General features: G+C 35.7%; 1 protein-coding gene across 2 annotated transcripts in view; it reads right to left on the reverse strand.

The window, feature by feature from the left end:
- LOC107705742 (zinc finger protein 512B-like) overlaps positions 1 to 15,640 on the reverse strand; it is a 72,195-nt gene that overhangs the window by 17,301 nt on the left and 39,254 nt on the right. For both annotated transcript variants that reach the window (XM_016509195.1, XM_016509193.1), the window contains exons 5-11: positions 15,361 to 15,560; positions 14,928 to 15,139; positions 11,365 to 11,436; positions 9,551 to 9,685; positions 8,653 to 8,780; positions 4,524 to 4,613; positions 1,675 to 1,770 (exon numbers count right to left, since the gene is read on the reverse strand). In XM_016509195.1, coding sequence (XP_016364681.1) covers positions 1,675 to 1,770; positions 4,524 to 4,613; positions 8,653 to 8,780; positions 9,551 to 9,685; positions 11,365 to 11,436; positions 14,928 to 15,139; positions 15,361 to 15,560 — 933 coding nt within the window. The remainder of the gene's footprint in view (positions 1 to 1,674; positions 1,771 to 4,523; positions 4,614 to 8,652; positions 8,781 to 9,550; positions 9,686 to 11,364; positions 11,437 to 14,927; positions 15,140 to 15,360; positions 15,561 to 15,640) is intronic.

The following is a 15,640-nucleotide window of genomic DNA, read 5'->3' on the forward strand; positions in this document are numbered from 1 at the left end:
CCAAGTACAGGCTCAGTGAGCACAGTCTAGCCATCGAGACCGGCAGACACAGAAAGAGCTGGTTACCCAGAGAGCAAAGATTGTGTGCTCACTGTCAGACAGGAGAGATCGAGACAGAGATGCACTTCCTCCTTCACTGTCATAAATACATACCCATAAGAGACCTCTACTTCAACAAATTCACTAACTTAATAAAGAACTTTACAGCCACTAGTGAAACAGAACAAATAAAGATAGTATTAGGAGAGGGACAGACAGCAGCACTTGCTGCGAGATACGTGTGGATGTGTGAGTGAGTGAGAGACAGCAGGTGAATGTGTGTGTGTGTGTGTGTGTGTATGTGTGTGAGAGAGACAGCAGGTGAATGTGTGTTACCCTACTGTCCACCACAGTGATCCTTAGTATGTATGTGTGTTTCTATGTAAGTTAAAGACTGTGGTATCAAATGGTCACACGTTATAATTTGTTACAGTTTAATACTTCTAAGATGTTATAATATTCCAATCTATTACTGTGATGTTCATTTAATTATTATTATTGTTATTATATTATAAAAATACATATCTGGAACATTGGGATCAAGAAACTAAAACACAAAGTAAATTACAATTCTATCGAACTCTAAAATCAAATTATGAATTGGAAGATTATCTCCAGAGTGTCAGAGACACAAAGCAGAGACGGATCCTGAGCAAGTACAGGCTCAGTGAGCACAGTCTAGCCATCGAGACCGGCAGACACAGAAAGAGCTGGTTACCCAGAGAGCAAAGAGTGTGTGCTCACTGTGAGACAGGAGAGATCGAGACAGAGACGCACTTCCTCCTTCACTGTCATAAATACATATCCATAAGAAACCTCTACTTCAACAAATTCACCAACTTAATAAAGAACTTTACAGCCATTAGTGAAACAGAACAAATAAAGATAGTATTAGGAGAGGGACAGACAGCAGCACTTGCTGCGAGATACGTGTGGATGTGCCACAGCCTGAGAGACAGCAGGTGAATGTGTGTTGTGTGTGTGTGTGTGTGTGTGTGTATGTGTGTGAGAGAGACAGCAGGTGAATGTGTGTTGTGTCTGACCTCAGTGTGTTACCCTACTGTCCACCACAGTGATCCTTAGTATGTATGTGTGTTTCTATGTAAGTTAAAGACTGTGGTATCAAATGGTCACACGTTATAATTTGTTACAGTTTAATACTTCTAAGATGTTATAATATTCCAATCTATTACTGTGATGTTAATTTAATTATTATTATTGTTATAATATTATTATTTTTTATCTTTTTGTAAATGTATACTAAGCTTTGGCAATATTGTATAATTTACAGTCATGCCAATAAAGCCATTTTGAATTGAATTGAATTGAATTGAATTGAATTGAAAGACAGACAGACAGACAGACAGACAGACAGACAGATAGATAGATAGATAGATAGATACAGACAGACAGATAGATAGAAAGACAAGCAGACAGACAGACAGACAGACAGACAGACAGGCAGACAGACAGACAGGCAGACAGACATACAGACAGACTGAAGTGTGCACAAGTAGACAAAAGTCAAAACAGAGAAAGTGAGACAGAAAGGAGGCAGAAATTAGGACATATTAAGGACAGCCAGTGCCATCTAGGGAAACAGACAGACAGCAGGCACCAGTGACAAATTCCTACCTCACTGGGACATTTGATTCGGCCCATCTGTTTGAGGACACAGCGCAGCCTCTCTCTCTCCTCCTGCTCCTCGGACACATTTTCACTCGCCGAGGGCTTACAAATGGGAAACAAATACAATGCAACACATTAGTGTCTTTCCAGAAACTCTTCCTCAAGCCTTTACAACAGTGCGTTTCAGTCACTGCTTTCTGAAAGCCAGATGCCTGGCACTCTTCAAAACCTTTATAGAGGAGCATTTCCTCAAGGCGTCTTAACAGCAGCGTATTTTACGACACGGTATTTGGCCTGTTAAAAACATCAGCAGGGGAAGTGAGACATAAGAGACCAAACTAAACAGGACACTAGACACCTCAACACAGCACCTGAACGCTAAGCCTGAGATGTAACTTCAGTTCTGTACTGAAAAAATTAACTTGCAGACTGTTAAACCAAAATATGTCAGTGCTAATACCCAGAGGCACTCAAAACACAGATTTACTTAGGGGGCGGTATTGGCCTAGTTGTAATAAAATGAAAGTGAAATACACAAATATCATTAAGATACTTGTGTTTCTAAATAAATCAAGCAGTATCGATGTCATAAAATCACAAGTCTGTTTTGATTTAAAGGTCAGAAGCTATAGCTTACATGAATAAAAATCACAAACATGAAACTTGTAAATTAAATGATTTAATATATACAGATTTATTCATTAATATGTAATATATTTTTTCAAATGGATTATGAAAACTTAAATACAAGGAATTTTTTTACAGCTCATTTGCTTTAGACCGTCTTTTAATGTTAAATCCACAAATAAAATGTTTCAAAGGTTTCAACTGTCTGAAAAAAACCCCAGCAGAGATTGATTTTATTATAGTTATTTTCAAGGCTTTCAATGTACTAACCAAAATTTTTTAATAATTTGTTGTTGTTTCAAAACAAAGTGAAATATATATCGGCATCGGCTATCGGCCAAAATGATTTGAAAAACACTGGCATATCGGATTACAGCAAAAATCTTATATCATGCATCCCTATTTTTTGGTATCTGTCTCCATTGTTTTCATTTTTAGGCGTTTCACTTTCGGTCAAGAATGTTCATTTTGGTGAATCAGAATTTTTTTTGGAGTAATTTGTTTTCAACTACCTCAGAAAACCTGCCCTGAAATCACATTATACACTTGTCATTCTCTTCCTGACAAAGTGGGCGGATCTTGGCTAGAATAAGCTGCAATGTGGCCCAGACCTTATGCTGATTCTCAAATGTTTGGCTCAGTGAGACTCAGCACCTGGCTCGAATACCAAATCACAGACCTAAATGCACATCCTCATTAATGTTTCATACTGTTTCTGAGACATTTGGTTGTGCATAATTTAACACATTTCATTAGAAATATTGTTTGCAGCTAATGCTTGAGCTTGGCAGATGGATCTTACATCCTCATGGCCCTCTTTAACCAGCGTTTCTCTCTCATGTTTTTACACTAAACCTCACAAGGGTCACAAGGGACACCATCATCATTATGGTATGTGCCGTTCCTATTTAGACATTGGCTGAATTTGACTGGGAAAAAAACAGATGAACTTTACTCATAAGGCAGATTACCATGATTTACCGTGGAGAAGATTACTGGCAGGAAAGCTGTTAATAGCTTAGGAATGTTGAGGAAATTATCACTGTACAGAAATAAGACTGGGGAACAGGAGACAATCATTACAGTTGAAATACTGCTTGAAGACTGTTTTAAAAGGCATTACTAGACATGAGCTAGACCTTTTCCCATATGTGCAGTTAATGGTTAGAACCTAATGGATGCTTTCGGTCTTAAAGTGATTCTGGAGTATAGAGATGGTGTCAGATATAATAGAGATTAGAGGCCGATGTGGACACAGGGCAGCCGCTGGTTTCTGAAGTGGACACTGTATGTAATATTAAACACTGTTCTGCTGCATATACTGTACACACACAGCTCCACTAGTTTATTAAAGGTATTAAAGTGCTATAGTTACAGTTTTGTTTGTTTGTTTCAACCAGGTGCCTTTTTTCCTGTGGAGTCCCCTGGTAAAATTAAGTGCTCTTAATTTTATTAAATGTACACTCACACTTCAAAACTTAAAAGTATATTTTTTAAAACTGTACTGGCTGGTATTATAATTTTAATTAAATAAAAGGCCATTTAAGTGAGTTTTGATGTTTTGACTAACATACTAAAGCACATGTAAAATACATGACAATTTTAACTGTAGTGTGTTTTTTGATATAAATGTACTAAATTACAATTTCAATATTACAAACGTGTAATTACCAAAATATTTAAATACAGGACATACAAGTTTTAAAAGAAATGACATTAAAGTATACTTTACCACAAATGCTTGTCAGAACATTTGGCAGTACACTTTAACCATATTTCAAAGACAAGTACACAAGTAATTATGATATTTCATACATCAGACATACTTAAAAAAAGCTAATTGCATTTAATAGAAATGTAAACTATGATACATTTTAATTGAATTGTAAATAACATGCAATTAGGTGTCTTAAAACATTACATTTGGTTCACACATTCCTTTAAACTAAATTATTTCCACAATTAGTAATCTTTTTAAAAGTATGCTAAAGTGTAATGGCTCAGAGTGAAGAGAAAGAACAACACTTTTTAAGAGTTTGAACTTTTCATTTATATACAGAACAGCTGATGTTAAAGATGGTGCCATTTTAATTGTTTAAATGATTTATACATTGTATTTCAAATCATATTTTCATCAGTTTTGACATCTAGGAGATAAGCTCTGCTATAGATCTGCAGTTAATTCGTATTAAAAAATTAAGTACATTTGTTCTGGCACCGCCGCTCACCTTAACGTGGTCAGCCATGCTGTGGTAATTGAGTCCAGCTTTTGATCGGAACTGTTTCTGACACTGCTGACATTTGAGAGCGTCCCGCAGCTACAAGAAAAAGACCACACTTTATGATGTCCACCTCAAATATCATGAAATCATGGTTAGAAATATGACATTTTATATTTGATATACCAATTACAATGATACAATGATCCGCTTGAAGCAGTCAACTAATAAAGTAAAGTACAAATAAAGCATTTGTAGGATTATTCCACTGAAAAGCATCAACATATTCTCTACCAGCCCCACACAACAACTTTGATTGTTGACAATAATGTGAATTTGGTTCAAAGGCATGAAGGTCATTGAATTTTTACTATTTTTTTATTTTATTTCGTGTGGTGATGTTAATGGCACAAAAATTACACACTTAACTTTTTATAATCTGCTAAAAGAAAACCACAGGAATGAAGTAAACAAGATTTTATATAAAAAGAACTATTAACAATAAAGAACTATTTATTTTATCATGTGTAATTATGTAAATTATTTGAACAAATTCAAGGCCTATTCACAAAAATTTTACGACGAAACAACTGTCTTCATTCAGCAACAAAGAAACATTTCCTGTCAGTCAGTTTTTTTTCTTTATTTTGTCAAAATTAACTTGCTGATCGATAAGATATAAGATTTGGGTTTTCAGACAGACGTGAAACATGCATTCCTATCGACCTAGGCTGTGTTTCTCAATAACGATTGATCTTAGCGCTTAAAGGGATAGTTCACCCAAAAATGAAAATTTGATGTTTATCTGCTTACCCCCAGGGCATCCAAGATGTAGGTGACTTTGTTTCTTCAGTAGAACACAAACGAAGATTTTTAACTCAAACCGTTGCAGTCTGTCAGTCTTATAATGGAGGTGAATGGGAATCACGGCTTTGAGAGTCAAAAAAACATACACAAACAAAACCAAATTAAACCCTGCTGCTCATGACGATACATTGATGTGTAAAGACACGAAATGATCGGCCTGTGCAAGAAACTGAACAGTATTTATATCGTTTTTTACCTCTGATTCACCGCAATGTCCAAACTGTCCTGAGCGCGTTCTCAACAGCCGGCGCATGAGACGTCTTCTTCTTCTTGCTTTACGGTGGATCGCAGACTTATAAGTGCATTACCGCCACCTATCAAATGGACCATTGACACTCTACAATCTCAATTAGGAGTGTCAATGTGCTCAGAACAGTTCGGACATTGCGGTGAATCAGAGGTAAAAAAAACCCGATATAAATACTGTTCAGTTTCTTGCACAGACCGATCGTTTCGTGTCTTTACACATCAATGTATCGTCACGAGCCGCAGGGTTTAATTTGGTTTTGTTTGTGTATGTTTTTTTGACTCTCAAAGCCGTGATTCCCATTCACTTCCATTATAAGACTGACAGATTGCAACGGTTTGAGTTTAAAATCTTCGTTTGTGTTCTACTGAAGAAACAAAGTCACCTACATCTTGGATGCTCTGGGGGTAAGCAGATAAACATCAAATTTTCATTTTTGGGTGAACTATCCCTTTAAGAGCGTTTTCTACTAGTCAATTTACGATCGTTTGTTATTGTTTTATGTGCGTTTCCCAAAAATGCACTTAACACAATCACGAGTAGCTGTGCTTTAAGTGCTACTTAGGAGTCGCTATCCGTTTGTCAAGTGCTGAAATGTCACCTTATAGAATGGCTCGTAATTGTAGTAAACGCTCGTTTATTGAAATGTTAAACTAATGCTGCGTTCCAGACAACTCGGATATAATAACTATAATACAATATTATATTATATTATACTTTACATAATATATAATATACTTATATATATATATAGAGAGAGAGAGAGAGAGAGAGAGAGAGATGTTTTTTCTGGGTCCAATACATGACTGGTTTTCGTGCACATCAGCAAGTCATTGACAGATTTTTTTCCCTCAGTCTTTGAAGCATATTTCCTACATTACTTCTTTTATTAATTTTTTTGTTCAGTCATTTAATTTAGATGTGTATTTCTATTTTTTCTGCCTCTTCTTACGATGCACTTAGGGCTTTACCATTACTCCAGAGCACTCGTAGATCTACGATGATTTTCAAGTGCTACTTAAGTTACGATGCTTTTGGGAAACAGACCGTAATATAAGATCAGTCGTACGATCGTTTTTACGAACTTCTTAGGCTTACGGAGCTTTTGGGAAACGCAGCCCTATTCAGTTCATGGCAGAGACAAAATTAATTTATTGACAAAGCATTCAGTTATTTGCATTGAAGCGAGTGAAATCTGTATTCTCAGATGGTTTGTATTCTGCAGTGAAGCATGTGAATATCTGATGCAGGATTCACTTTCTAGGTATGTGAAAATTTTACAATGCCAAGCAAAAAGTAGCTTTTGTTCCATGAACACTTTGGCGCGAAAATCAGAGGACAATTTCTGTCCACAATTTGCTTTTTGCCAGAGTTTTTGAAAGAAGTCTCTTATGCTCACAAAGTCTGCATTTATTAAATTCAAAATACAGAAAAAACTGTAATATTGTGGGATTTTTATTACAATTTAAAATAATAGTTTTCTATTTGAATATATGTGACCCTGGAGCACAAAACCAGTCTTAAGTCGCTGGGGTATATTTGTAGAAATAGCCAAAAATACATTGTATGGGTCAAAATTATCAATTTTTCTTTTATGCCAAAAATCATTAGGATATTAAGTAAAGATCATGTTCCATGAATATATTTTGTAAATTTCCTACTGTAAATATATTAAAACTTAATTTTTGATTGTCTTCAGTGTCACATGATCTTTCATAAATCATTCTAATATGATGATTAGCTGCTCAAGAAACATTTCTTATTATTATCAATGTTGAAAAGAGTTATGCTGCTTCTTTTGTAACATTATAAATGTTATTACTGGCACTTGATCAATTTAATGCATCCTTGCAGAATAAAATTATTCATTTCTGCATTGACATTCACAAAAACACAAATGAGAAAATAAGGTCAATGATTATCATTTTAATGAATTTCCTTTGCCATAAAATGTCTTCTCGCTTAATGCCCATCACAGCCATCATTGATTTCTCATAGGGCCGAGGAAGAGGCCAGAGAAACTACAATTACTTGTGACCCCACAATAACGCAGCCAATCGATTCCCCCTTTAATAGACATGTCATCATTTTTATAGAGTTGTGCTATACACTGGGCTGGCACTATAATACTCAACTCCAGATGCACACAAGGCAGGGCCACTCACAGACGCCCAATCAATAAAGTGCCCCTAATGGCTCCCTCTGGCCCCCTGCGCGAGTTCCTGAGAGAGAGGTGTCTAATTGCACGCCTGAAACATTCTCCTCTCCGCTTCCTCTGCCATTTGGTTGTATAAATAACAGAGAGAGAGTCATACATTAAAGGTTTCATTCTTCATCATTCTTTGGGTCTCATTCACAAAACGCAAGCAGAACAAATTTCTGTGAAAATCGCTCATCAATCCGTTCTTACATAAACCACCCCAATGAACTGGGTACGACAATTTATGTACGAATGTTTTTACATACGATTTACAGTCAGAAATTCTTTCTGCTTGAGTTTCATGAATAAGGCTTTGTCCTTCTTCATATGGAAGAGCTTGAGCACATCTGCCACATTACGTTTGATGTGTTTAGAAAACTGAGACAGATGTTGTCTTCTTTAGAGGAGCGCGGTTGTAAGAAGACTCCACATGGGACGCTTGGGTTAGCAATAACTGAGGTACAAGACCTTAGAATTAGGGAATTGCGGTCAATATCTTAAGAAAGGTAAACAAGTTTCTCAAACAGAGACCAATGTGTTTGATTCAAGGGTAAAGTAAGCCATTCTGTGCCACTGGCACCACCAAAATAATGACTGTTTTCAAATAGGTTTCCTGAACACTTTTCTTGTTTGCTAACGGATAAACAAACAGATGTAAACTCCATTGGCTGGGCTAGTTGGGATGCCCAAAGCAACCTTATCTTCACCTTTAAACAAATCTGTCCACTGAGAATCTTGAGAGTCATTTATAAAATAATGTGTTCCTCTAAGCCTACGCTAGTGCTGTAATAATGACAATAGTGTGTTTCAGAGTGACCTCTGACCTTCTGACAGATCTCCATGTGCTTCTTGAGACCGTGGACGGTCTTGCGAGTGACAACAGAGCAGGTGGGACAGACCACTTCCCCTCTCTCAGAGATGGTGTTCTGCCACTGGGCTTCAGCAGAGGGAACTGAGACAGAAAGATTAAGATAAAACACATTTAATTAAAATTACATTAACGTAAGTTACACCACTGTTTCAAAGTTTGGGGTCGGCAAGGTTTTTTAATGTTTTTGAAACATGCTCACTAAGACTGGACTTATTTTATAAAAATAAATAAATAAATAATACAATAAAAATTGTAATATTTTGAAATATGTTTTATAGTTTAAAAGAACTGTTTTCACTTTTAATATATTTTAAAATGCAATTTATTCTTGTGGTGCAAAGCTGAATTTTCAGCATCATTACTCCAGTCATCAGTGACACATGATCCAATTATTATCAATGCTGAAAACAAAAATATTTTTGTGGAAACCATGATAATTTTTTTTCAGGATTCTTTGATGAATAGAAAGTTAAAAAGAGCAGCATCTTTTGTAATTTTACAATTGCATTTACTGACAATTTTAATTAATTTTCTGAATAAAAGTATGGTGACACTCATTTCTTAAAATAAATGAATAAATAAATAAATAGATAAATAAATAAACAAAAACGTACTGACCCCAAAACTTTCAAACGGTAGAGTACATTTCTATATTATTTCATATGCATTACATTTTTTTTTTCACTTTATTTCATAATAGTACTATTTACTTGACTTGTACTATTATTAGTACTATTTTGCACTAGTTGTGCTATTTTGCTTTATTTGAGCTATGTTGCACTGCTTTGGCAGTACAAATGTACTGGATGATTTTATTCATGCAAACATGCAGGCAGAGCAGAGAGAGAGACCTGAACTGATAGCAGCAGTCTCTTTTCTGGTGGGAGCTTGAACTGACTGCTTCCTCCGGGACTCCTCGGTGAACAGAGCCCCTTCCGCCCTCTTCATCCGACCTGCTTTCAACTTCTCCTCCACCTTATTCATTCCTGTACAACACATAACTAATTACATTCAGGGAAAGCAGAGACCTCACAAGTCAAAAAAATAAATGTATGACTAAAAAAAAAGAACAAACAAAAGAGAAATGAGAAAATGAAACTCTCAAACTCTCTTGGTGGTCAAAGAGGCGTGTTGTGTTGTAGTCAGTTTTGTGGTGAAGTGTTTCTTGAACATGTACCATTATAACTTCAACAGGAAATGAAACACTTCTAGAATAGACCTTATAGACCCCCTATTAGCACCAACAGGGGTAATTACTATCAGAGTATACAGTTGATAATTGTAAACATACAGGGGCAAAAATACCACTGAAATCTCAAGGAGTGTTTATTGAAAGGAGGCCAGGACTAAATTCTGAAAGTCAGTCACTTCTGATATAACACTGACAACAAACCACTGTAAGGCAGTCAGTCATAAAAAGAAGGGGTCATGGCAATGATTGTAATAAAAAAAGAAAAAAAAAAAAAGAAAGAGAAATTTAAATGATATGTGTAAAGAATGCCTCTGTAATAAATTCTGCTGTCATTTAAAATGACAGAATTTGATATTCTGGTAACACTTCACCATAAGGCTACATTAGTTAACATGAACTAACAATGAACAATACTTCTAAAGCAGGGGTGTCAGACTCCTGGAGAGCGATTAATTACGATTAATAAATATTGTAACAAATGTATTACTCATTGTTAATTGCATTAACTGATGTTCACTAACAGAACCTTACTTGCTGTTCTTTATTCTAGGTCTATAAGAGTTACAAATATCAGATAAAATATGGATTTAGAACCTGAAACAACAACTACATTGAAGTCCATGGAGAACTTCTTCATTTTTGAGACAGAAGATGGACTGGTTCAATACCAAAAGCCTTAAATATTGAGAAATTCTGAAGATTCTCTTCAAGGCATGTCATAAAGCATGAAGCAAGGTCTGATATAAACATTTCGCTTGTGATTGTACAGCCCTATTGGGCCTTTTGGCGCAGCTGCACTTCTGGGCTTAGTGAGCCCCAAGATGCAGCTCCACCTCTGGGTTTAGTGGGTCTTGTGGTGCAGCTCCAGCTCAAGGCTCAGTGGGTTGCATTTCTGTGCTCTGTGTGTCCCAGCAGTATGTCTACTATTTAGTCATTTACCAATACTGTTATTTAAAAGGGTCATAGGATGCCCATTTTCCACAAGTTGATATGATTCTTTAGGGTCTTAATGAAAAGTCTGTAACATAGTTTGGTACAGATTTTTCTATTTGATGTTGATTGATGTGTTTTGTTTTTAACTGCCATACAACTTCACTGATTCAGGTTTATACATATGGACAGCACACTGTGCTTATTTTTATGGGTACAAAAATGTGCCCTATAATAAATCCCCCTCAAAATTAAATCCAGAGGGCAAATATTGGCCCTTAATAAAAAATGCAGTTTACTGGCTGGAAGAATGTGAGGATAGGAATAGTGAGTTTACTAACTCACTGTGTGGATGAAAATGAAAACAGCTTCAAAAAGGGACAAAATAATCCTTTTCACATAAAATGCAAAATGTAAAGGGTTAAAATGAGTCTTTAGCAATAATAATTAACTTAATTATTAATTCAAATTAATTCAGACTTTGAGAACAACAGAAGTCATGGTAAGTCTCCACCGTTTTCTAAAAACGTGTGTTTGTGTTACCTTTCAAACCGAATGTTCCTGAAATAGACGGCTGCTCCCCGGTGAACTTCTTTGGAGTTTTCTGCTTCCTCCCTGGCTCAAATGGAGAAGAACAACAACAAGAGGTCAAACATCTCAATAACAAGGCAAAGAGCTACATTCATGACTACATGCAGTGCTAAACAACAACGCTCATGAGCTTCAGCTCTAAGTTACTGATGCTCAAACTTCAGCACAACAAAGGAGAATAAGCACCTGCTGCGGTTCCTCCGGTGGAGAAACTGACACAGCTTCATGAACCGGTCATGGGAGCAGAGAGCGGATATGTTACGTGTCTCCGTTTGTATGTGTATATGTGTTTGCATAGTCTTTGATTGTCAGCTTATGTCACACAAACACAGCTGCTCTAGCGCATTTTTTTCCTGACATTTCAGACATGGACACACACACACACACACTGTCCTCGCCCCTGGCTCCGGCGTGGAACAACAAACGAAGGGATCGTGTACCCAAACAAAGGCCATAAATGGCGGACTCACAGCACGAGCCACGCCGACATCTCGACACACTGCGTCTCTGCCAGGCAGAGACAGAGACAGCAGCCGCCACCAGCTACCAGAGAGACTTAATGACCAGCAGCCCTCAGACGGATCTAACACAGAAAACTTACACACTGCTGCTTAAAGAGCCAGGCCACCTTTTCCTACAAAAGCCAATGAGGGCATTCTGGGACGTCTTAATGAGAACTGTTATAGCAATTTTGAGACCGAACCCTGAAAATTTTAGTACAGAAAGAGTACTGGGCACTTCATCCTTTTGAGGTGGAACTACTTTTCTAGATGACGGACATCTGGTTATGCATTATTAACATGACAGTTTGCAGAATCACCCAATGGCACGTTTTATTACTTAAGAGTGAAATTTCATTTGCGAAAAAAATACAAATTTCTTCGTGAAAATGTGAAACATTCTATTCTTCTAACATTCAATTCAATCAAACAGACTATTTGAGATCTGACCAGTAGTTCATATTTCTCACATTTTTCCACAAATGACTATATTTTCAGTGCAAACAACAACAACAACAAAAATTTATAAATAAATTGCATTTAAATGTATAATATAATTGCAAATGTTTTATTTTTAAATTACTTATTAATTATTCAAAATAAATGATTTTAAAAACATTCATTATTTATTATACATTTTTACACATACACAGTAAAGTATGTTTTTGCAAATAACTTTTTGCCTACATTTTAACTGGCAACAACACAAAAAATTATATTTAAAAAATGCAATTTAACTGAATTTGAGTTTATAATTTTATATTTACATGTAGAATGTTAAATGTGTTCTTTTTTTACATTTAGTATTTAATATTTAATTTAAAATGATTAAAAAACATTATTTTATTATACTTTTTTACACATACGCAGTATACAGTGTGTCTTTTGTTTGTAAATAAAAACCTATAGGGTGTACGTTTTTGCCCACATTTTCGGTCGAAACAACACAAAAAATGACAAATTTGTAATGTAAATCGTAAATCGTAAAATGTAAATCATATATTTAGATGTATAATGTATTAATTTTACATGTATTATTTAATAATTACTTTAAAATGATTTATTATACATTTACATATGCACAGTATATAGAGTAACTTTTTTTGTAAAGAACTTTAAAGAACATCACTTTTGATGAACAAAACTAATTTAAACTTTACAAAGATTTACAATAATAGTTATACATTATATAGGAAAATTTAAGGTAACAATAAAATTGCAAACACCTGCTGGAAAATGATGGCGTACATAGACATTATAAAACATTACTGATTTTCTGTCATTTGTTTGTAATAATGCTACCAATCACCACGCCGACATCTCGACACACTGCGTCTCTGCCAGGCAGAGACAGAGACAGCAGCCGCCACCAGCTACCAGAGAGACTTAATGACCAGCAGCCCTCAGACGGATCTAACACAGAAAACTTACACACTGCTGCTTAAAGAGCCAGGCCACCTTTTCCTACAAAAGCCAATGAGGGCATTCTGGGACGTCTTAATGAGAACTGTTATAGCAATTTTGAGACCGAACCCTGAAAATTTTAGTACAGAAAGAGTACTGGGCACTTCATCCTTTTGAGGTGGAACTACTTTTCTAGATGACGGACATCTGGTTATGCATTATTAACATGACAGTTTGCAGAATCACCCAATGGCACGTTTTATTACTTAAGAGTGAAATTTCATTTGCGAAAAAAATACAAATTTCTTCGTGAAAATGTGAAACATTCTATTCTTCTAACATTCAATTCAATCAAACAGACTATTTGAGATCTGACCAGTAGTTCATATTTCTCACATTTTTCCACAAATGACTATATTTTCAGTGCAAACAACAACAACAACAAAAATTTATAAATAAATTGCATTTAAATGTATAATATAATTGCAAATGTTTTATTTTTAAATTACTTATTAATTATTCAAAATAAATGATTTTAAAAACATTCATTATTTATTATACATTTTTACACATACACAGTAAAGTATGTTTTTGCAAATAACTTTTTGCCTACATTTTAACTGGCAACAACACAAAAAATTATATTTAAAAAATGCAATTTAACTGAATTTGAGTTTATAATTTTATATTTACATGTAGAATGTTAAATGTGTTCTTTTTTTACATTTAGTATTTAATATTTAATTTAAAATGATTAAAAAACATTATTTTATTATACTTTTTTACACATACGCAGTATACAGTGTGTCTTTTGTTTGTAAATAAAAACCTATAGGGTGTACGTTTTTGCCCACATTTTCGGTCGAAACAACACAAAAAATGACAAATTTGTAATGTAAATCGTAAATCGTAAAATGTAAATCATATATTTAGATGTATAATGTATTAATTTTACATGTATTATTTAATAATTACTTTAAAATGATTTATTATACATTTACATATGCACAGTATATAGAGTAACTTTTTTTGTAAAGAACTTTAAAGAACATCACTTTTGATGAACAAAACTAATTTAAACTTTACAAAGATTTACAATAATAGTTATACATTATATAGGAAAATTTAAGGTAACAATAAAATTGCAAACACCTGCTGGAAAATGATGGCGTACATAGACATTATAAAACATTACTGATTTTCTGTCATTTGTTTGTAATAATGCTACCAATCACAAGTCATCCTGTATGAAAAAAAAAACATTTCCACAACTTGTCAGTTAACTAGTTCACTTTATGTGGCTGAAAAGTCAAAAAACAAAAAACTGACAAGCAGAATTGACATTCAAATGTCACAGAAAACCAAATGTTCAAATTTGCAAGGCATAAAAATGCTTGTACTTGATGTTACTGGCCACAAAGTCTCTCACACCGGCCCCTGGACAGCGGGCCAAACTTATTGTACTGTAGCGATACCATGGTACTGAATGATTAGCATATTCATGCATTACGGTATTACATATGGTACTTCAAAGAATATCATGGTATTACCATGGACAGGGGTTTCAGAGCTGACATGCGCAGCATTAATCTCAGTGTGTAGCATTCTTACTGTGCTTCATTCTCTCAGGGTCCTCCTCAGGGAAGGGTGGGGGTAGACTGCCCCCCTCGCTCTCACTGTCCCCAGTGTCTACGGACGTCCCCTGCTGCTGTTTTCTGTCCGGCCTCAGGGGGGCGCACTCCCCATTATGTGAGGGCTGAGACACCTCCTGGGTCTTCTTCACCTTGACAATTACGGGTGATGTAGGGCTGTTCTCTATGGGCCTGAGAGGGAGCACAGGGAACACAGGCTATTCAAGTCAATCCACAGAGGACTGGTGCTATAGTAACACAAGAGGACTTCATCTGGAATCTAATGATGGCAGTGTGGAAAACAAGTCATGTCCTGAAGCGATTTTTGTTGTGTGTGACTAAAGTCAGAAAATTCCAATTCGAAACTGCTGCAGAAATTCATCATTCAGGAAAAGGATACTGAGCTTTCACACCTTTTTTTGGCATTTCCCTTCACAGGGCTTTTCTGTTGTTTGGGTTCGGACTTGGGATCAGATTTGGTGACCCCTGACTTGGTCTCCATGGTGACCCTTTCTGGGTGGTTCCACAGCTTGTGCTTCTGAAGACGCACCTTGGTGGCAAACACAGCCTCACAGCACGGGCATCTGTGACTCAGCTTCTCTGCTATGGTCGCCTGAACGCCACACAAACAGACACACACAAAGCCAGGTCAGGTTCAAAGGTCTCAGATCCAAGCGAAAATTATATTATATT

This window comes from Sinocyclocheilus rhinocerous, unplaced genomic scaffold (genome assembly GCF_001515625.1).
Source record: "Sinocyclocheilus rhinocerous isolate Xijiao unplaced genomic scaffold, SAMN03320098_v1.1 scaffold263, whole genome shotgun sequence".
In the NCBI taxonomy this organism is placed as follows: Eukaryota; Metazoa; Chordata; class Actinopteri; order Cypriniformes; family Cyprinidae; genus Sinocyclocheilus; species Sinocyclocheilus rhinocerous.